Source organism: Silene latifolia, chromosome 10 (assembly GCF_048544455.1).
Source record: "Silene latifolia isolate original U9 population chromosome 10, ASM4854445v1, whole genome shotgun sequence".
In the NCBI taxonomy this organism is placed as follows: domain Eukaryota; kingdom Viridiplantae; phylum Streptophyta; class Magnoliopsida; order Caryophyllales; family Caryophyllaceae; genus Silene; species Silene latifolia.
Genome location: NC_133535.1, coordinates 76,732,745 through 76,757,208, shown reverse-complemented (window position 1 = coordinate 76,757,208; position 24,464 = coordinate 76,732,745). Strand labels below are relative to the sequence as shown.

The 24,464-nt window shown below is 40.7% G+C and overlaps 1 protein-coding gene across 1 annotated transcript; it reads right to left on the bottom strand.

The window, feature by feature from the left end:
- Positions 1 to 800: 800 nt before the first annotated feature.
- On the bottom strand, positions 801 to 10,964 carry LOC141607802 (protein FAR1-RELATED SEQUENCE 5-like). Its single transcript, XM_074427149.1, has 3 exons — positions 10,023 to 10,964; positions 1,042 to 1,332; positions 801 to 821 (listed from the first exon to the last, which is right to left on the bottom strand). The coding sequence occupies exons 1-3, from the start codon at positions 10,962 to 10,964 to the stop codon at positions 801 to 803; spliced, it is 1,254 nt and encodes a 417-aa protein (XP_074283250.1).
- Between the last annotated feature and the right edge of the window lie 13,500 nt (positions 10,965 to 24,464).

Below are 24,464 nucleotides of genomic sequence, written 5' to 3'. Positions count from 1 at the left end.
TGTGATATTGTATGGCCTAAAAATGTCAGGATAATAATTATTCAAACTTGTGATATTTATTTAAGACATGTATGATATTGTATTCGATATCATGTGATATTGCGTAAAAGCTGAGGATAATAATTATTCCCCAAAAAGTAAAATTTTGAATTGAATATTGCGCGGTATTGTATTGAACAGACTGTGATATTGTAAAGAATAATGAAATTATTGTCATATGTGTTGTTTTTATTTGATCCAAGTGTGATATTGTATTCGGTATATTTTGATATCACATTATACTTCAAATGCAATATCATAGTTCTAACTATGAAATATCACAATATGTACATTTAAAAACCCATCGTCATCAAAATTCCACCACATTCATTTTAATCTGCAAGTTCAGAAAATGGACATTGAAACATCAGACTTCTGATAATACTATTTGGAATCTTTATTTAAGAAATACCACACGCCTGACAATGCAATATCACGACATGTACGGTAAAATATCAGACATCTGATAATACTGTTTTAAAGCACTATGGAAGAAATATCACCCGTCTTACTATGAAATATCAAACGTCTAACAATGAAATATCACACTTATATCACTACGTAAATCCTAACGTATGGAGTGTAATTGCTATAATAGTAATGAAACTATGACATGTATATCCTATATATATTGAGCTTCTTTAACAAAGAATCCTCCAACTATATATATTGAGCTTCATCAACAAAGAATCCTCCAACCAAGAGACGACGACACAAATAATGTTTTGGATGGCCTTGATGAACATGAATCAGTATATTAGTCAATCATCATCTGAACTCCCCTGAAAAATGAAAAACAGCACAACAAGTAGTTGTCAGCAAATGAACAAGCACAGTTGATACAGTTTTTGAAATTAAGATCATAAACAGGACAGCGAGTAGTTGTCAGCGCTCAATATCAAAAGTATATACAATTCCAAAAATAAAACTTATAAACATAAATCGTATGGCATCTTACTTATAGAAATAATGTAATAGAATATATTTATTTAGGTAGCATACCTGATTCTCGATGTCAGGTACAAAAGGATGAGGGCAGTTACGCTTATCATGGTTAGCCAATTGTTTCCAAAGCCTTTTTGGCTTCTCTGCTTTGGCAATGCATTGTTGCTTTGTCGATATCATTCTCTTCCCACTATCCTTGTTCTTTGCCTGACGAGGCGGTAGAATCCTCACCTCAGTTGAGGAACTACATCCAAGAAGCATTTCCAACTCCTGCTCTTTTGTCATTGACTGTGCTTGTGGATTGAGTTTGACCCGAAATTGCTTCAATGTGTCAGCAAGATCAGTGATCTGATTGTTAGGCATAGTTCTCAGCAAACTGATAGTTGAGTAGAACTCTGACCATAATTTGCACATCTTGTTGGGGTTGGTGTCCTTAACAGTTAGTGCAAGGACTTATAAACCTCTAAAAGGATCAAAGGGCATACTTTGGTATTATTATCAGTTGATCCACGTTTATCAATAACGGTTGGCTTGCTAGATAAGTTTGACGTTATTGTCATACAGATGGCGGTGATCAACTGGTCCCTAAAAGTCACACCTATAGGATACATTCGAGAGATGTGACGGTATGAAAATACTGTCATGTAGATGCCAATATTGACTAACCAGTTAGTCCGAGTTATTTGACTAGTAATTAGTCAAATATGTGATGTTGAGATATTATATTTAATACGGATTAAATATCATGGGCTAAAGCGAATTAACGATTAATTCGTAAAATTAAATATAAGCGTTTTATATTTAATTAAATGTATATTGAATATAATTATACAATCTTTTGTTTTGTCGGACACGTATTAATAATTGCTAACCCGTATTATTAGCTGATGCCTTAATTTCCGATAACCGATAACAGATTTATAATCGACCGCGTCATATACATTTTAGCGATTTTGCGAACGGACCATGAGCCAAGACTAAAAGGAAGTGGAAGCCCACTTCCCTAGGTAGCCCATGGCCGGCCGAGTGAGAGGGAACAAAAGGGAGGGTTTCTCCTCCCTTCTGACCTAATCAAAACATTTGTAAAAATTTTAGGGTTTTGGAGACAGTTTCTCTCTGAAACCTAGATCTCACATCTCGAAAACCTCACATCAGTTCTCCCAATATTGCAAGGCAATCGGAGAACACCATCTAGCCAAGGGCATATCTCGGACAAGTCTTGGGTGCAACAATTAGGAGGGAATCTGGTATGATTTCTGTTCTTTACGCCGTTCATCAAGGACCCGAGGTTGATTTCTTGTTCCTTATCGTTTTTATGTTTTATGACAATATTCACATGTAAATTTTACGTTATAGTCCTACAATTAAAGGGGTAGTATACGGATATTAACCCACAAGTGGTATCAGAGCCAGGTCACGTGAATTTTTCATGTGTTTTTCATAAAACGTTTTTGAAACGATGATTTTCTGCTTTGAAAACCGTGCCTAGTATACACGGCAGTTTTTTTTAAACCGTGTCATGTATTACACGGTAATTTCATGTTCTTTTTCGATTTGGTTTTTGCATATTGTTGTTTTATACAGAGATTATAACAATATGTCATGTTTTGTCAATTGTCAAATTTGTTTTAATGCTTTTTTGATCGAATTTGCAATTGATTTTGTCTTGAAATATGTTTTCACGAGGGTTTTGAATTTTCCAGAGACTTTTGCACTCGATCGACCAAGTTTTCAATCGATCGAGTGGCTTTTTTCATATATTTTTTTTGCTCGATCGAGTCCCCTGCACTCGATCGACCTGTTCAAAACCTTTTGCTCGATCGAGTCCTTGCCGTACTCGATCGACCTGCTTTCAAAACCCCTCTGCTCGATCGAGTTGTCCTCGTACTCGATCGAGCAGATTTGCTGATATAGGTACTCGATCGACCACCAGTGTTGTCGATCGAACACCTCCTGGTTAGCATACCTCTCGATCGACTTGCGATTGATCGATCGAGCCCTTTTGTCCCTCGATCGAGCACTTATGTCCCTGGATCGAAGGATTTCGTCTTTAACAGCTTTGAAAATTTGTTTCTTTTGATTTAAATTTTCTTTTGGCTTAGATATGTACTTTATACGGATATAGTACACTCGCTTAATAGTGAATTGATTCACTCACGTACCATATAGTTGTTTTAAAGCGTCTTTAAAATGACGGATTATAATGGATTAAAATTAAATGATAGAAGCAGTTTTATCACATGAATTTTAATCATTAAAAGGTGGTTTGGATAAATTTAACATAATTACGGAATTATGTCACGAATGAATTTGTTTTTAGTTGATGCATTTTTATTTATCGTTAATTTATGAATGCCGTGAATGCCTTTTAATTACGTATTTAATTTTTACAATTAATTGTAACTTAGTGTGGCCTTAGTAGAACGTGTTACCGTAATGATGGAACACGGTCTTGGTTGTATTTTGAGATCTCGTATCTCCGTTTTGGATTTTTCACTTGTAATTACAGTTTTTATTAGAATGTAATTAGGTTTATATTTTGTAATTTTAATTGTAATTTTTGAGAAGACCAAAGACGGAGACCGGATGCTCACTCCCGCTACATGGATCAAGATGGAACAACAAGACAAGCTTCTTGGGTCCAACGGTGGATTCCAAAGTTGTATTTTGTTCTTATACTAGGATAGGCCACACTAGGAAATTTTTATTTACGTATTGCATTCCTTTATTTATTTTTGTAACGATAGTATGCATCATATTCCGCCTAAAAACCAAACCACCTAATAATTGCATGAAAACTGACACATATAGAGGTCACGAGTTAGTTTTCTTTGACATTCGTATGTCACACGATCATGCCAAGCCATCACCTAAATTGATTCATTCACGCAGACGCTAGTTATTCGTTCACTTAAAATGAATTATAATTAAGTTGATGGGATCTTCCTCGTATAAACAAAAATTGAGAACGGTCTTTATAGGTCAAACTCCAATGAATCCCTTCTTCGTCGGTAGGCATACTATGACCCCTTCTACGTCGGGTAAGTTGGAACCGATTGACCTATTTTATCTCAACACTATGGTCACTAAACGATCCTGTGGCTATGGTGGACTATAGATAGGATTTACGGAAATCTATCGACCAAGAGTTCTTAGGGAAGAATTAGCTAAACAAGTTGGCTTATCGTTTACGAGAAATTGAGTCTTGGGATCACTTGTATCATTCTTGAGGGAGATCAATTATGCAAGTGGGAGAGTCTACATGTTTAAAATGAATTTTAAAATAGACTTAAATCACCTCGATGAGTTGCTTATTTCGTTTTGTTTTTCTTTCTTTTTCGGTGTAGATCACGTTTTTAAAGCGCTAAACTTCAAATGGCTGGTTCTACGATAACCCAATGCCAAGTGTCACATTGGACCGTGAGTCCCGGCCGGATCTTCATGGATCGGATGAATCAGTCTACTCGATCAAGAATGATGGATCAAACTTCACGGACCGGGAGGCGGCATTACGGAATGCGCCATTGCTGATGGGAAGCTCAAATATCCGATTGAGCCCATCCCACCAAACCCAGGCCCCACATTTGAAATTAACGAAATCGACAAGTATAACGATTTCGCCATGGAAGCAGGTGCGGTAAAGAACGTACTTATTTTTGCAATGGAATCCAATTTGCAGAAACGCTTCATAGCTCAAAGTGCAAACAAGATTTTCACTACACTCACTAGGGAATTCTCAAAAGCACCGAGAATCGTGACCTATGAGCTTACCACTCGCTTCTTTGATGCGAGACTCCAGAAGGGCCAACCAGTTAGCCCACACATTCTCAGCATGATTGAGAATGTCGAGAAGCTGGAGACCTTTGATTGTAAGATCAGCGAGAACATTGTTATTGACCGCATACTTCACTCACTCCACGATGGTTATTCGCAATTTAGAGCGAATTACTATATGAATGATTTGAAGAAAACTCCCCATGAACTGCACTCCCTCCTCGTACAGACCGAGAAGGACATGAAGTCCAGTGGGAGCATGAAACAGGATGTTCTCGTTGTGTCAAACAAGGGCAAGGGTAAGGGCAAAGTTCAGCCAGGCCTAGCAGTAGGCAAACCGAAGTTTAAGAAGTCGGGATCAGGTAAGAGTGAGCCTGGTGAGGCAAGTAACTCATCAGGCACGACAAAGAGCAACACCGAAAACATGGAATGCCATCATTGCCACAAGACTGGGCATTGGAGGCGTACATGTCCTGTTTATCATGAGGACATAAAAGCAGGTCGCGTTAAACCTGTTGGTATGTCTTCTCCTTCTACTTTTATTCATATGATTGAGATTAACCACGCAAGTTACGGAACTTGGGTACATGATCTTGGTTGTGGTTCTCATCTCGTGTAGTCATGTGCGGGGCCTCCGAAATCTCAAGCCTCTCGTAAAGGGTGAGGTTGACCTGCGTGTTGGAAATGGAGCAAGAGTAGCTGCCATCTCAAAGGGGACATATGTGATCCAGCTTCCTAGCGGATTTGAGTTGTCTTTATTTGACTGCTATTATGTTCCTAGTCTTTCGAAAAACATTATTTCAGTTTCTGCGCTTGATAAACTTGGTTTTTCATTTGTAATAGAAAATAATTCTTGCATTTTCTCATTACACAATATGATTTATGGCAAGGCAGTCTCCATGAATGGAATTTATGTTTTAGATCAGACCACGGAAATATTACACGTAATGAATAAAAGGTTAAAGGTTGGTGACAAAGATCAAACATATCTATGGCACTGCCGTATGGGACACATTAATGAGAAACGCGTTAAACAGCTCATCAAACATGGAGCTATCTCGGCATTTGATTTTCAATCATTTGGCACGTGTGAATCATGTCTCATCGGTAAGATGACTCGTATTTCCTTCAAAGGTGTTGGAATGCGCGCTGCTGACCTATTAGGACTCATACACACGGATGTATGTGGTCCTATGTCAATCACCGCACGAGAAGGCTATAGGTATTTCATCACTTTCACGGACGATTTAAGTAGATATAGCTATGTCTACTTAATGAAGCACAAAAGTGAATCCTTTGAGAAATTCAAGGAATACCAAAATAGGGTGCAGAACCTATTAGGTAGGAAGATTAAAACACTACGTTCGGATCGTGGTGGCGAGTATCTTTCTCACGAGTTTGATCAACACCTAAAGGACTGTGGGATTACCCTACGATTAACTCCACTGGAACACCTCAATTGAATGGTGTGTCCAAACGGAGAAATCGAACACTACTTGATATGGTTCGATCCATGATGAGTCACACGATTTTACCTGATTCATTATGGGGTTATGCTCTATTGTCAGCCGCTCTAATACTTAACCGAAGTCCGTCTAAAGCTGTTGACAAGACTCCATATGAACTATGGAAGGGAACGGTCCCTAACTTGTCCTTTATACGGGTTTGGGGCTGCGAGGCTTATGTCAAGTGGAGACACGAGGATAAGCTCGGCCCGCGATCGGTCAAGACACACTTTATAGGTTATCCTAAAGGAACACGTGGTCATTACTTCTATTCGCCAACCGAACAACGTGTTTTTGTTGCGGCTAGTGCGACATTCTTAGAGAAGGAATTTCTCGAGAATGCAAAGAGTGATAGAACCTTCGACCTGTCGGAGATTCCAGAACCAAACACCGAGCAACCATTGGAGGAACCTGTTCCTTCAATCCCGGCTGCGGTGAATATTCCTGAGGAACCTAGGAGGTCGGGAAGAGTCTCTATTCCTCCGGACAGATACATTGGTATGGTCGAGGAACATGACATAGATGACGTTCTACTCTTAACGAGTAGTGAACCCGCAACCTATAAAGGTGCCATGACTAGTTCTGACTCAAAGCTATGGCTTGAGGCCATGCAATCCGAGATGGACTCCATGTATGAGAACAACGTGTGGGATCTTGTTGACTTACCGGCTAAGGTTCGTCCCCTTCAATGCAAATGGCTTTACAAGATAAAGCATTCTGTGGAAGGTCAACAAGATATCTACAAAGCACGACTAGTTGCTAAAGGTTTCACCCAAGTGCCAGGTTTGCACTACGATGAGATTTTTGCACCCGTAGTCATTCTGCGTTCCATTCGGATTATCTTAGCGATCGCCGCTTTTCATGACTATGAAATTTGGCAAATGGATGTGAAAACCGCCTTCTTAAACGGCTTTTTGGAGGAAGAGTTGTACATGGTACAACCCGAAGGTTTCATTGATCCAGTACATCCTAAGAAAGTGTGCAAGCTTAAGCGTTCCATTTATGGACTTAAGCAAGCATCAAGGAGTTGGAATCATCGCTTCGACCAAGTGATTAAAGAAAATGGATTTACTCGATCGGTCGAGGAACCATGTCTATATATCAAGTCGAGTGGGAGCAAGATTGTCTTCCTAATATTGTATGTTGACGACATACTCCTGATTGGGAATGACATACCTCTCTTAACTTCGGTGAAAGTATGGTTGAAAAACCATTTCCGGATGAAATATCCGGGAGAGGCACAAAGAATTCTAGGCATCCGTATCTATCGAGATAGATCACGACGGATGTTATCTCTCGGTCAGGAGTCTTACATAGACAAAGTCCTAGAGAGATTCAGCATGACTAACTCCAAGAAGGGGTTTCTTCCTATGGCTCCAGGGGTGCATTTGAGCAACTCTCAGGCACCAGAGACACCGGAAGAGAAAGAGCGCATGACACGGATTCCTTATGCTTCGGCTATAGGATCAATCATGTATGCCATGATATGCACACGTCCGGACGTGGCATATGCATTGAGTATGACAAGTCGATTCCAACAGCATCCAGGTGAACCACATTGGCTGGCTGTCAAGAACAATCTTAAGTACCTACGGAGGACTAAAGATTGGGCATTGACTTATGGATCGAGATGACTCGAAATCTCAGTCTGGATTCGTTTTTACTCTTAATGGCGCTACAGTCAGCTGGAAGAGTTCCAAGCAAAGTGTTACAGCAGATTCTACGACTGAGTCCGAGTACTATGTTGCGTCTAGACATGTACAACGGAAAGCTCATCTAATCCGGGATTACGTGGAGCAAAAGGAAGTAGTGATAGAAAATATTGCTACAGATGATAACATAGCAGATCCTCTCACTAAAGCATTACGACAAGATAAGCATGAAGGGCACGTAAATTCCATGGGAATCGAACGTGTTCCTGAGTTGTAGTACTCTTTTATGGATCAGATTCATTCTCTCTTGTACTCTATACGACATCATCGTTTTGATATTTTATATATATATATTTTGTTTTTCATGTGGAATTGTACGACAATTTTGAACACCACAAAGTGAACTGAACAAACATCATATCTTTTTAGTCCTTAATTGCCCACATGAGCTGATAACTCTGGCAATTATTTTGTGACGTTGGTTGATGGTGGGTTCAACGAGCCATAAGTCAACCGGTTGACTGACCAATCACAGAGGCGAGTTATACGGATATCTCGTAGGACACCATTGTGACATCGACGTGGAGTCCTAAATGTTTTATAACATTCGTTGCCCGGTCGTGGATAGGACTTCCATGGTGATCCTAAGAGTCGATTCTTTTGACTATATCGTTGTCTCTTGAGACTACGGCAGATTTTGGGTGACTTTGGTTTCTTTCTCACGGTCATCCGTAATAGGGGGCCAAGTAGATTTTTTCGGGTCATTTCATCGTGCTTAGATCGGAAGGAGTCGAGTTGAAGGAAATATTCAGCCTTTATCGGGTACTCGATATTTCTCAGGGCCACTCGAGGAGTCAGAATCGAAATGCATGGCCATGCTCGGATACGGATTCGTTTTATCGGTTAAGTTACTCTCTAGTCGGGGAAACCACTCATGATCTGGATCGATTGTAAAATACGACCTTTGTGGATCCGGATCGCAAATTGTTTTACATTGTGTGGGAGAAATTTTAAATGAATATGAGAATCGGTTATCGCACATACACTTGTACGGACAAGTGGGAGTTTGTTGGAGCTTGTGTCCTCCAGTTAGTGCGGATAACGTCATTGCACATACACTTGTACGGACAAGTGGGAGCTTGTTGGGGTTGGTGTCCTTAACAGTTAGTGCAAGGACTTATAAACCTCTAAAAGGATCAAAGGGCATACTTTGGTATTATTATCAGTTGATCCACGTTTATCAATAACGGTTGGCTTGCTAGATAAGTTTGACGTTATTGTCATACAGATGGCGGTGATCAACTGGTCCCTAAAAGTCACACCTATAGGATACATTCGAGAGATGTGACGGTATGAAAATCTTGTCATGTAGATGCCAATATTGACTAACCGGTTAGTCCGAGTTATTTGACTAGTAATTAGTCAAATATGTGATGTTGAGATATTATATTTAATACGGATTAAATATCATGGGCTAAGGCGAATTAACCAGTTAATTCGTAAAATTAAATATAAGCGTTTTATATTTAATTAAATGTATATTGAATATAATTATACAATCTTTGTTTTGTCGGACACGTATTAATAATTCAGCTAACCCGTATTATTAGCTGATGCCTTAATTTCCGATAACCGATAACTTGATTTATAATCGACCGCGTCATATACATTTTAGCGATTTTGCGAACCAGACCATGAGCCAAGACTAAAAGGAAGTGGAAGCCCACTTCCCTAGGTAGCCCATGGCCGGCCGAGTGAGAGGGAACAAAAGGGAGGGTTTCTCCTCCCTTCTGACCTAATCAAAACATTTGTAAAAATTTTAGGGTTTTGGAGACAGTTTCTCTCTGAAACCTAGATCTCACATCTCGAAAACCTCACATCAGTTCTCCCAATATTGCAAGGCAATCGGAGAACACCATCTAGCCAAGGGCATATCTCGGACAAGTCTTGGGTGCAACAATTAGGAGGGAATCTGGTATGATTTCTGTTTTACGCCGTTCATCAAGGACCCGAGGTTGATTTCTTGTTCCTTATCGTTTTTATGTTTTATGACAATATTCACATGTAAATTTTACGTTATAGTCCTACAATTAAAGGGGTAGTATACGGATATTAACCCACACATCTCCAGCTTCCTTACATCAGTGGCATCAAAGTCGTCAAGTAACTCACCATGTGAACCATATAGAGGGATCTTTTGTGCATTCTTTGTCCAGCGCATAAATATGTACTTATCAGGCAAAGTCCTAACTTGTTTCCCAGAGAAAACCCAAATAATGTGTCTGCAAATAATACCCTTCCTATTAAACAACTTACAAGAACATTCTGCATCAGTGCTTGTAGAATTGAACACTACTTGATAACGCTTTTGCATTCTAGCGTCAGTAACAACAATGACCTCTGTACCATCGACAGGTGGTGTGAAGCCACCAACACTAAGAGAACACAAGGAGGCAGCAGCCTCTTGTTGAAAATCTTTGAAAATAGCATGGGTATAAACCTTGGACGCATGAGCTTCCAAGTGTAGTGACGTATATAATTGGGGTAAAGTATAATCACTGTCTCGATCATGTTGCTTTTGAGTATGGCGTTGTTGATCCATGGCGCTTTGAAAACGCATCCAAAACTCAACAAGTGTACCATGTATATTTTCAAAACGCTTGAAAAAGCTATTCTGGCTCTCCGATCGTTGAGTTGTTCGGAGAAGACATCCCATAGGAATATCACGATAATAAGCCGGGATCCATCTCCTTCTTTTTTTGTACATGTATGACAACCATGAATTTGCTTGCAAGTTATGTTCAGCAATTAAGTCAGACCACTTCTGTTCAAATTCTGCAGGTTCCAAGTCAGAGTCCCAAACAAGAGAATTCAAACGACTCACAAAATCAGTCTCCTTGGATATTGTAATTCCAATCTTGTCAGGGACCTTTTGCATAATATGCCACATGCAATATCTATGCTTAGCCTTCTTAAAAACTCTGGGTACAGCCTTCTTTATTCCTGGGCATTGGTCAGTGATTATACATTGCGGCTCGCGCTGACCCATAGCGTCTAAGAACTTCTCAAAAACTCACTTAAATGAATCGTCATCCTCATGAAACAACAATGCCGCAGCAAAAGTCACAGACCTTTTGTGGTGGTCTACCCCAGTAAAAGGAGTGAAAATCATAGAATATTTATTTGTACCGTAAGTTGGATCAAAACTGACCAAATCACCAAAGGAAGAGTAATTTCGACGTGCCTGTGCGTCACACCAAAACACACGAACCAAACATTTGAAAGAATCCACTTCATAAGCAAAGTAGAACCCTGGATTGGTTTGACGGAGGTTCTAGAAATTATCAATAAACAATTGAGCATCTTTATCTCCTATGAAACATTTGATATCCCTTCCAAAGTTCTTAAAATCAATCAATTGAGCACCAACATTCTCATAACCATCTGCATGTTCCTTAGAATATCTATATGCCGATGTAGGACCTAAATTAACTTTTGAATGATCAGTAATTGCCTTCTTATGAAAAAGATGAAGGTGTCTCTTTTTTCTTTGAAATTCTTGATTTGTGAGTGAACAAAGACGATGATTATGCCATTCACGAAACTGAGTTACAACATAAACATCCTTGATAATGCGAAATTCAATCATAGCATCACAACCAATCCTAGTTAGTTTATTGTTCTTAATATCAAACGGCTTTATAAGTGGCTGCTCCACTACACTATCATGAACAATAGCTTTCCTTTTCTTACCATCTCTAAACCTTCACGATTAAGAACAACAAGTTTATAAAAGATGGCACCATCAACATTTTTTTTTTGAGAGGACTTCCTAGGTTCAAAACCACATGCTTCTGCATAGACATTATAAAAACTGATAGCGTCTTCCAATTTTGCAAAAATCTGACCAAGTTGAGGTTTAAACTGAATTGCGACATTTCTTGACCACAATTCAGTACCACCAGGTGTGGATTCCAAAAACAGTTGATGTTCATGATAAGAAACAGGAGGCTGTTCAATGCGGGGAGTAGAAGTAATTTCAGCAAAATGATTATCATTAGACGTAGGTGGGGAAGGACTTTCAATGCATGGAATAGAAGTAATTTGAGACACACTAGTATCGTGAGAGATGAAACCAGAAGAAGGTACACAACTATCAGCATCTGAAAAAGAATGCAATATAAGAAGCAATTCAAAACATAACAGGTAATAAGCAAACAGTAGGGGGGACAAAATTTGGCATTGTAATAGTTGTGATATTGTATTGAATATGGTGTGATATTATATTGGACAACTGTTATTATTGTAATATTGTGAAAGCAGATTCAAGGTCTGCAAACGAATATAGTACGATAATGCATTACAACAACCGATAACAGATGTAAACTAAACAATGAGTTACAATGACGGCAAAATCAAGAGAAAAGTGAAAATATAGGTAGCAAAAACAGTATGAAACTTGAAATTTCATTCAGTACACCAATAAAACCGTAACAAAAGTAAAAATATAGACAAATTCAGAAGAACGAATTAACAACACTAGCAAATGCAAATATATGTAGAAAAAACAACAAGTAAATAAAAATAAAGCTGCATATGAGGAAGTTAGACATAAAATCGAACACAAAAGCAGGAAGAAGAAGAGTAATTCAAATATGTGTAACAAAAACAACAATTACATAAAAATAAAGCTGAATATTGTAAATCTAAACATGAATTCATAATAAAAGTAGCGAATATGTTGAAAAAAAACAACAATAACAACAAAATAAAGCTGGAAATTAACAAATCAAGGAAAATCAGCAGAAGAAAGAAAGAAGATGTACCTGACATAGCGATTTAGATTGAAAACAAGTGTAATCCGTAATAAGAAATAGTAATCAACGAATCGCGCAAGAAATAAGCTGCAGAAAGACGGAATCCATGGATGTCGAGGAAGATGAATTTAGAGAGAGAAAGAAATTGATGATTAAAATTAGGCAACTGGTAAAACTGAGTAAAATTAGGGAAGCAGGGGGTATATATACAAAGAAACGAAATTACCAAACTACCCTTAATTCTATGTGTTAAAAATAAGACGTATGATCTATTACTTTGGATGGCTTAGATTGATCCTCAATCCCTAAATATATGAGTTATACTCATATGATCCTAATTCTATATATATATATATATATATATATATATATATATATATATATATATATATATATATATATATATATATATATATATATATATATATATATATATATATATATGCAACCATTATCAATTTGACCAACACCACTGAACATTTCCCACCGACTATCAAACATGGCAAGAATTATTCACTTATATGACCATACCCAAAATACAACAAGAGTTACAACCGTCAAATATTTGATAGTCGGTGGGCAATACTATCCACTACCAACAAGAACAAATACTATCCACTACAAAATCCACAAAACGATATAAAAAGAAAAGGAGTATCATCACTCCACATTCTGATCATCCATCACCTCGTCACCACCACCACCACCTGACGTGCCCGCTCCAGCTGCATCATGACCTGCGACACCACCATCACCCGCATGTGCGCCCATACTCCATGGGGCCAAGCAACCGTAGGGATATGACCAAGGCTCTCCCCAAGTGGACCTCTCCACGGCAAAAGAGTGAAAAACTCCACTTTCGTCCCCAACGCCCCTCCACTACACGGGATGAGCTGCCTATGTCCCGATGCCCTACACATACGCCATCTCGTGGAGGTTCCGGAGTGTCAAGGTCGCTGACACCCTCTCCGTGAGGTCTTTCACTCTCTTCTCAGGGCTATAGGAGGGAGGGTAATCGGGATACTGGTATTGTGGAGCCACTAGCTGCTCCGGCTGGGTCTCAGCCGCCCTCTCCCTCACTCGTCGTGGTCCTCTCCTCACTCTAGGCTGGGCATCCTTAGGTCTAGCACGATCCCTTTTCGTCGGCTTGGGCCTCACCATCAAGATATCCGGGTCTATGAGGTAGAGCTGTCTATGGGGAACCTCCTCCTCCTCGTCATCAGAATCGGCAGCCACCACTGCCGCCGGTAGAGGCTCAGTCGCTGGGAGGTGCTCGGGACCAGGTATACACATCCAACTCATACCCCAAACCCTCCATGCCAACCCACCACCCTCCAAGGTTCTCAACCATTTCTGGTCGAGGAAGTACTCTCGGTCCAAGGTAGGCACCGCAGGGGTCAAAGAGGTATAGGCCAAGGAGGCCTCAAAGGTGGTCAGCCTCTCTGCCAACCGAGTGGCAATGGCACCACAACTCATAAAACGGGTTTCGGAAGAGGCCATCAGGGCTAAGCTGGCACACACCATGTCCGGGGCACTAAAGGTGACTCTCTGGGATCAGGTGGGGTTAAGGTACGCCACAACCAACATCAACTCGTGTGAGTTAAGCTTACTCACATCCTTCCTCTCATAAAGCAAACAGGTCAAAGCACGGAGGAAGATCTTCAAGCTGACATGTTGAACATCATTAATCAACATGTTACTCGAAGTGGGGGCGGGTTTGCCGGTAAAGCAAGGCATAAGGCTACTAACCCCACTCTCAGACGGGATGTCCCTGAGAGCTCCCTTCGCAGGTTTAGCAAGGCCAAGGTGGGTGGAAAACATGTCCATGGTGAGATAGAAACTGGTGTTCATGAGGCGAAACTCAACGGTCTGTTCCACCGCATCATACTTAAAGGAACTCATGAATTCAAGGGTTAGAAAAGCATTAGAGTGCTTCCGGAGACGGTACAATCCGGTCATACCCAAGGTCTCAAAGATATGCCTAACATCAGTCTCAATCCCCAAGTCAGTCAAAAGAGTGGTGTCTATGCAACGGGTGGGTCGCATACGACGTCTCTCCAAAGCAACAAAATTATCTCTTTGCGTGAAGTCCGTAAAGACAACAGACGGGTACTCAGGCACGGTTGGGATCGTAGGTCCCCCACTCCCCTCACCTACCTCGGGCTCAGAAGCCCTCCCCCTCTTGCTCTGACGGGTTCCCACAGTTGGTCTATGCATCTGTTTAGTAACACACAACTTAGATACACAAACCACATTTATGCTTGAAAACATACAAACATTCATATATGATCATGGAAAAGAGTTACTATGTACACACTTTCACCAAACAGTCCAGAAATTATAAGTATAAACTCCTAAATTATCATCAGACGATCTCTACAGCTGTCAAAATTATGGCAAGTATGGCATCAGTTAACAACACAATTACTAATTTTGAAAATTAAACCTTCAAAATAGCTTCACTAGTAGACAAATTTCACAAGAATGTAAGACGAATTTCAGTTTGGCGGCACTTTTAGGACGAAGTTTTAAGGCAAAATTTTGAGTAATAACCATCAAAATCCACTTTAAATATGATACCTATAACAAAAATCACTTAATTTTCCCCCTTTTACATAAAAAAGACAATCAAAAACCAAATTAAATTCTCAAATCCTAGAAATTTCGAGACATACAAACCCCCAATTTGATTCGATTTTTGCATAACTAACATCAATACCCAACAAATTAAAGCAAATAGATCATATTACAATAATGACAAGCAAGATTTTATGCATATAAACCGAATTTCTAGCAAATACCAACTATTATACATGCTTTTAATCAATTATAACATAAAAAGAGATGAATACTATTACCTTGAAAGATTGGTAAGCAAAGAGAACGAATTAAGCAAGGAAAATACAAGATTCAAGCACAAAATCACAAGGTTGAGAGCAACTTGAGAGAGATTAAGAGATTTAGGGTTTTGGTTGAATGAAGGAATAAGAAAAAAATAGAGAAGAGGGGTTATGAATCCCGCAATTCTCCGGGTACTGTTCACTTACTCGATCGAGTAAGTAGGTTACTCGATCGAGTGGCCTCTACTCGATCGAGTTGGTGCTACTCGATCGAGTTTCCGCTGGCAGATCCAACTTTCTCGATGTTATAACTTCCTAAATAGATCGAATGAGATCTACTCGATAGGGTACATACTCTTACTCGGTCGGGCAAGAATAAGAAGGGGGTCAAAAGTTACGGATTTGAGTAATGGTTCCTGCAAAACAACAACTCATGTCGATTCCAAAATAAATTTGGAAATCGTCACAGATTATTATATTCATTCACGACGTATTACCACTACACAAATGCAACGTATCGATCTAAGAAACATATCACTTCATTCAACACATTTTAGTTCATTGTATGACAAACATTACGAAACCAATTGACTACACTATTAGCTTTCTCATGCATACATTCAACACATTGTGTACTTCTAATCATACATCTTACACTTTTACTATCGTAGTCATTCATCTAACATTAAGCCATCGTTTATCCACTAAGTTTGATAATAATCTAATCATATCACCACAAATTATCAACTACATTACTCAACTTAACTACGCCATATCACGGAAGCATTCAACCATTCATCCATCACACTTACCAAATACTACTTTGACAAACGTTACAACTAATTCAAAATTTACTACTTACCATCATCACCACATACAAGACTCACAATACCTTTATAAACCAACACACATAATAGATGTAGAAAACACTATTATCATCACATCACACAACACTGTTACGTACTATAAACATTCCACCACTGCCACTACTTTCATACACATTTCTACTCAGCCAGTAACTTCTACAGTTCTCATCATAGCTAGATATACTAACTTTACTAGAGACTCCATCACAGATATTCCTAACATAACAGTTATACACACTAGGCTTGTAATACTACGGTTTTATGAGTCTCTGGGTACTCTATCGAGTGGGCCTACTCTGTCGAGTAAGGGTGTTTTGCGATTTAAAATAGTTTCTGACCTGTTGGGTACTCGATCGAGTAGCCTTGGTCCTCGATCGAGTAGGCGGCACTCGATCGAGTACGTTAGTTACTCGATCGAGTTGGCCGGTTTACGGGTAATGTTTTGTCGGGTTTTGTTAATAATGCGAATTAATATATAAACACTTCCGTCACTTTCGTCACTTTCATAATACGCTTTTACAAACCTAATTACTTTCAAAAGAGATTTCAACCTACGTACTTCGCATTCATCGCATTATTGTCAAATCCCGGAGCTTGGAAGGTCAGAATTCATCTTTCTTTACATCTTTGTGATCCTTGCGTCGAGGGTAAGATCTACTACCGAATTCGTTATATTTAATTATGTCTTGTTATACCCTAATTTTGGGAATTGGGGGATTTGTGTTAGTTTTGTGTGGTTTGTGATATATGTGATGTTATGTTAGGAGGAGGATTCGTAGAGGAGGCTTTTTGATAACAGTTGTTAAGATCGTCTGACTGTGTTGCTTTCCAGGTAGGGTTTCCCGACTCAGTATTAGTCACATGATGTGTTGGTGGTGTTTTGTGATTGTTGAATATTGTCATACGAGTATTGTGACGGTTGTTGGTTTTTATTGTTGATAGTAGTTGTGGTTGATTGTATCTGTCTGTGTTCTTTGGGGAGCGTCCCTGGCTGAGTGGAGTCACTTGCGGGAGTGGCTTCACGCCCATTATTTGCCTTCTGTGGAACCCGCCACAGAAGGGATGTGCACATTAATGGATTTGGGTTATTTGCTCAACGGAGATGAGCGGGGCTTAGGTGGGAACGGCTGCGGTCCCCCACTGGCGGGGAGGAGTAACCTGTTGCGATGGGTACTCTGGCAGGGCTACACACTTTAGTGTGTAGTCAGTATTGTGGAGTTGGTGATAGAGTTCGGAGTACATTTGTGCTGATTGAGCTGTGTTGTTTGCTGTGTTGTTGGATTATATAAATTGTGTGACCCCGTTTATTGTTTTAAAAACTGTGGTGATCCATTCGGGGATAATGAGCAGTTGTTGAGCAGGTATGAGTCGAGATACATGGGCTAGCTGGGATGTGTCACCTTCAGATAATAGAGTCTTCCGCTGTAGCATGAGTAGTTTGTCAGACATTTGATTTAGTTGATGAGATAGGTGTTTTGAGAACTTGTAATTCATATTTTGGGTATTTGGTTTGGATTGTATTTTATTCACTAAACTATTACTATTTAAATGTCGTTTCGTTATTGTCTTATGATTATCATTGCCTCGGGGAACCGAGATGGTAACATATTTATACCTGAGTGGTCCTGTTAAGGCACTTGGAGTATGGGGGTGTTACAAAATGGTATCAGAGCGACGATCCTGAAACCTATAACTAATGAATATAATGAACGTAGGGAGTCAATTAAAATGAACCCGGGGTAAAGGTTGTAGGAGCTAATGCAAAGGCTTGGGAGACATCCTAAAGTCGCGAACTCGCCCTACAATTTTGAACCGGTCACATGGGGGGGGGTATGTGTCAAGGTCGTATGTGGTGTTTGTCAGCTTATGTGAACGTAACGATGCATGTTGTGAATTGTTGAATGTTGGGAGTAGAAGATTGAAATTGTGATTGAAAATTTGGTGGAGTGTGTACACATGTTGGTTTGAATAAAGAAGCATGATGGTTGTTTATTATGTGGCATTTGATAACATAAAAAAGCTTGTTTTGTTGATTGTATGAGGAATTGTGTAGAATTACATGTTTAGTAGTATTACAATATTGAGTTTATAAAGTTTATTAGTACGTTGGTTTATGAGAGATAACATGCGGGTAGTATATACGAGTTAGCATGACTCGATCGAGTATGGGGTACTCGATCGAGTAGGTGAGGTACTCGATCGAGTAGGTCTGACTCGATCGAGTGGGTATTTTGACGTTTTTATAACCAGAATCGTGTTTTTGGGTACTCGATCGAGTACATAGAGCACTCGATCGAGTAGGGGGTCACTCGATCGAGTAGATGTGCTACTCGGTCGAGTATGTTAGAGATCAGAAGGTCTGTTTTGGGTCTGAAGTCGGGGCACTCGATCGAGTGGGTTCTGAGCAGGGTGTTTTCGTGTTTTGGGTTATAGTACGTATGTTTATATCTACCTTTTCTTATATAGTTTCAAGATGCCACCAAAGAAAACCGCTTTGTATGCGAGAGCTGAGAGCATGAACATCGACGATGTAGTTAAGATGTTGGAGCACCAAGATGCTCTTACGGAGGCGCTAAAGAGAGTGGGGTAAGATAAGGAGGTTGATCACTCTAAGATTAGTCTTTATATAGAGAGGTTTAATCCAAAGGAGTATAAGGGGACCGGAGAGCCAAATATTCTTGACAATTGGCATCGTGAGATGGAGAACATTCTGGATCTGGTACATTGTCCTGATGAGATGAAAGTAGAACAAGCTGCGTTCTACTTGAGGGAAGCGGCTGGTGAATGGTGGGATAAGGTGAAGGTGAGTGCTAGGGAGATGTACACGAAGCAGGGTCTACCAGCTATACCTTGGGAAGAGTTCCGGAGAGCTATGAGGAAAGAGTTTGTACCTGAGCATGTGAGGAGTAAGCTGAGGGAGGAGTTCGATGGGTTTAAGATGACATCTGACATGTCTGTAGCTGAGTACTATAGGCAGTTTAATGAGAAGTCTAGATATGCTGAGGACATGGGTTTGAGTGAGGAGAACCTAGCGCTGATATTTGAGAGGGGGTTGACACCCAGGATTATGGACAAGTTACTCGTGGGAGTCCTTACTAATGTTAAGGAAGCTCATGAGAGGTCTGGGAGAGCGGAGAGGTTGGTGGAGATGGCCAGAGAGAGAGGTAGTGAGAAAAGAAAGGCTGAGAGTGAAGAAGGTGGCCAATCTAATTACAAGAAAGGCAACCACAGTCAAGCTATAACGTTTTCTTCTGGTTCGGGGTTCAGTGCTGGGGCTTCCTTTGGGCGTGGCCGTGGGAGCGATAGTGGTAGTTGGGGGATGACTTGATTTGGCTGTGGCGGTGTAGGCCACAAGAGACATGAGTGCACGAGTTTACCGGGGGCTTTTCAGAGACCGGCTCAGGGGAGCTATTCTCAGGGACCGGCACAGAGTTATGCGAGCAACAGACCGGCTGGGTCATGGTCTAACCGGGGAGGCCAGAGCAACCAGGGTGGAGGTAACCGCAATGGCGGTAATTCTTATCAGAAACCAACTACGAACAACAACAATTAGGGGTCGGGTGCTAAGCCGACCACATCAGCCAGTACTGTCCAAGGAGGTGGACAGAAGTCCAGTGGAAGCTGTTTATGATGGACAAGAAAGCAGCTGAGGACGACGCACATGTTATCACTGGTACTTTTCTTGTTAACGGTATTCATACCTTTGTTTTGTTTGATTCGGGGGCGTCTCAGTCGTTTGTATCTTCGAGTCATGTTAAACGGTTGGGTTTGAGGGTATATGAGTCTGTAAGTGAGAAAGTTTTTATACCTTCGGGTGAGTCTGTATCATGTGGGAGGTTGTATAGGGATGTATCTATGATAGTTGGGCAAGTTGACCTACCTGTAGACTTGCTAAAGTTTTCTTTAGACGGTTTTGAGATGATAGTCGGGATGGATTGGTTGGGAAAGTACAAAGCTAAGATAGACTGTCATCAAAAGAAAGTGTCTTTGAGAGGTCCTAAGGGTGTTAGTGTGTCTTATCATGGGTTTGTGGTCAAACCCAAAGTTAAGTTGATTGCAGCTGTGACCTTGAAGTCCTATCTGAGGAAGGGATGCCCTTTGATCTTGTGCCATGTGAGAGATGACCGGATAGAGCGCCCGACAGTTGATCAGATACCAGTGGTGGGTGAGTTTTCAGATGTCTTTCTGGAGGAGATTCCGGGGTTGCCACCGAAGAGGGAGATAGATTTCACGGTTGAGTTGAAACCGGGGACGGGGCCAATCTCTAAGGCACTGTACCGGATGGGTCCTAAAGAGATGGAGGAGCTCAGGAAACAGTTAGATGAACTGATAGAGAAGGGATACATTAGACCTAGTGTATCACCGTTGTGAAGAAGAAAGATGGGAGCTTGAGGTTGTGCATAGACTACAGGGAGCTGGACCGGGTGACAGTAAAGAACAAGTATCCTTTGCCTAGGATAGATGACCTGTTTGATCAGTTGAGTGGTGCATCAGTCTTTTCCAAGATTGATTTGAGGTCAGGGTACCATCAGGTGAAGATTAGAGAGGTGGACATACCAAAGACAGCTTTCACGTCGAGGTATGGCTATTTTGAGTATTTGGTGATGCCTTTTGGGTTATCTAATGCACCAGCTGTGTTTATAGATTTGATGAACAGAATCTTCAGACAGTTTTTGGACAAGTTTGTGGTACTGTTTATCAATGACATCTTAGTCTATTCCAAGACTAAGGAGGAACATGAGGAGCATATGAGGATTGTGTTGCAGACCTTGAGGGAGCATGAGTTATATGCTAAGCTGTCCAAGTGTGAGTTCTGGTTAGAGAGAGTTGCTTTTTTGGGGCATGTAATCTCTAAGGATGGGGTAGCTGTGGATCCGGCAAAGATTGAGGTAGTGACAAAGTGGGAAGCACCAAAGAATGTTGCTGAGATCAAGAGTTTCTTGGGTTTAGCTAGATATTACAGACGGTTCGTGAAGGATTTCTCCAAGATTGCTAGACCTATGACAGCTTTGATGAGGAAAGAGAACAGGTTTCGTTGGGATGAGAGTTGTGAGACGGCGTTCCAAACATTAAAGGAGCTCTGACCACAGCTCCTATCTTAGCATTGCCTGAAGGGATTGAGAACTTTGAGGTGTATACAAATGCCTCAAAGAATGGGTTGGGATGTGTTGATGCAGAACGGTAAAGTGATTGCCTATGCTTCTAGGCAATTGAAGCCTTACGAGGAGAATTATCCTACACACGATCTAGAGTTGGGTGCAGTGGTGTTTGCTCTCAAGATTTGGAGACATTACCTTTATGGGGCGACCTTTAAGTTATTTTCTGATCACAAGAGTCTTAAGTATATCTTCACTCAATAGGAGTTGAATATGAGACAGGGGAGGTGGGTGGAGCTGATTGGCGATTATGACATGGATATTATCTACCATGAAGGGAAAGCCAATGTTGTTGCAGATGCTTTGAGTAGGAAGAGTGTACATTCTTTGTGTACAGCTGTATCTTTGATGAGGTTGAGAGATGAGGTGGGGAGGTTTGGGATACTTGTGATGCAGAGAGGGGATGTCATGGGAGATTTGACGGTGCAGCCTGATCTTTATGATGATATTCGAGGTAAACAGGTGTTCGATCCTAAGATGGTAGAGTGGAGAGCTGGAGTAGAGAAAGGGACAGTGTCCAGATTCTCTATTCATACAGATGGTAGTCTGAGGTTTGATGGGAGGTGGTGTGTCCCTAATGATGAGGAGCTGAAAAAGACAATCATGACAGAGGCACATTGTACACCATATTCAGTACATCCAGGTGGTGACAAGCTATATAAGGATTTAAAGAACACGTTCTGGTGGCCTGAGATGAAGAAAGAAACAGCTGAGTTTGTGGCCCGTTGTTTGACATGCCAGAGAGTCAAAGGGTAATAGCGACGACCACAAGGTAAGATTCAGTCTTTGGAGGTGCCTGAGTAGAAGTGGGAATCCATTTCTATGGATTTTATCATGGGTTTGCCGAAGAGTCAACAGGGTAACAACATGATATGGGTAATAGTGGATCGACTGACCAAGTCAGCTCATTTAGTGCCAATGAAAGATACATGGACTAAGGCAGAATTAGCTATGGCTTATCGGAAAAATGTGCTAAAGTTGCATGGAGTCCCTAAGGACATAGTATCTGACAGAGATGCGATATTTATCTCATGGTTTTGGAAAGAGTTGCAGGAATCTTTGGGCACAACATTGAAGATGAGTACAGTATTTCATCCTGCAACAGACGGTCAGACTGAGAGAACAATCAAGACTCTTGAGGATATGTTACGAGCTTGTGTGATGGACTTTGATGGTAGCTGGGAAAAGAGGCTGGATTTGATTGAGTTTTCTTACAACAACAGCTATCACTCTAGTATTGGCATGGCACTATTTGAGGCCTTATATGGGAGGAGATGTAGGAGTCCGATTTGTTGGGACGACAGTGCTGAGGTAGTGGTTCTAGGACCAGAGATGGTTGAGCAGATTAAGATGATCAGGGAAAGGATGAGAGCGGCTCAGGATAAGCAAAAGAGTTATGCAGATTTACATCGCCGGGATATAGAGTTTCAGGTTGGGGACAAGGTTCTTCTGAAAGTGTCTCCTATGCGTGGGGTTATGAGATTTGGGAAGAAAGGCAAGCTAAGTCAGAAGTTCATCGGGCCTTATGAGATCTTACAACGGGTTGGAGAGGTTACTTATCGTTTGGCTTTACCAGTTGTGTTGGAGAGGGTGCATAATGTGTTTCATGTATCTCAGCTGCGCAAGTATGTGAGTGATCCGTCACATGTGTTAGATGCAGAGAGCATAGAGCTAGATGAGTCCTTGTCCTATCATGAGGTACCTAAGCAGATTCTTGACTGGAAGGTTAGGAAGACTAGGAGTGGTGAGACAGTTTTGCTCAAAATCCATTGGTCTAATCACGAGACTGAGGAAGCTACATGGGAGGCAGAGGAGGCCATGAGAGAGCGTTACCCTTTCCTTTTTGATCAGGTATGTATGGTTACGGGGACGTAACCTTGTTTCTTTTAGGGGGGGTAGGAGATGATCGCAAAGAGTTTTTAAGAGTTTTTATACCCTTTTTCGTGTTGTGTCGGTATGTTGTTGTGGTTGAGTCGGGTTGGGTTTGGTTAATCACATGTTTTTATGTTGAGTTTTGTTTTGGTTGTTGTGTCGGGAGTGTAGTAGTGTGTCTTTATTTTGTTGTGGTTTGAACTTCGGGGACGAATTTCTTTTTAAGGAGGGAAGACTGTAATACTACGGTTTTATGAGTCTCTTGGTACTCTATCGAGTGGGCCTTACTCTGTCGAGTAAGGGTGTTTTGCGATTTAAAATAGTTTCTGACCTGTTGGGTACTCGATCGAGTAGCCTTGGTACTCGATCGAGTAGGTGCACTCGATCGAGTACGTCAGTTACTCGATCGAGTAGGCCGGTTTGCGGGTAATGTTTTGTCGGGTTTTGTTAATAATGCGAATTAATATATAAACACTTCCCTCACTTTCATAATACGCTTTTACAACTAATTACTTTCAAAAGAGATTTCAACATACGTACTTCGCATTCATCGCATTATTGACAAATCCCGGAGCTTGGAAGGTCGGAATTCATCTTTCTTTACATCTTTGCGATCCTTGCGTCGAGGGTAAGATCTACGTACCGAATTCGTTATATTTAATTAAGTTTTGTTAAATCCTAATTTTGGGAATTGGGGGATTTGTGTTAGTATTGTGTGGTTTGTGATATATGTGATGTTATGTTAGGAGGAGGATTCGTAGAGGAGGCTTTTTGATAACAACTGTTGAGATCGTCTGACTGTGTTGCTTTCCAGGTAGGGTTTCCCGACTTAGTATTAGTCACATGATGTGTTGGTGGTGTTTTATGATTGTTGAATATTGTCATACGAGTATTGTGACGGTTGTTGGTTTTGATTGTTGATAGTAGTTGTGGTTGATTGTATCTGTCTGTGTTCTTCGGGGAGCATCCCTGGCTGAGTGGAGTCACTTGCGGGAGTG

Coding starts and splice junctions, on each gene's coding strand:
- LOC141607802 (XM_074427149.1), bottom strand. CDS start 10,964: ATGGGTCAGCGCGAGCCGCAATGTATAATCACTGACCAATGCCCAGGA. Junction 1,333..10,022: donor AGATGTGTGGGTTAATATCC/GTATACTACCCC, acceptor CCTAACAATCAG/ATCACTGATCTTGCTGACAC. Junction 822..1,041: donor TACCTGACATCGAGAATCAG/GTATGCTACCTA, acceptor TTCATTTTTCAG/GGGAGTTCAGATGATGATTG.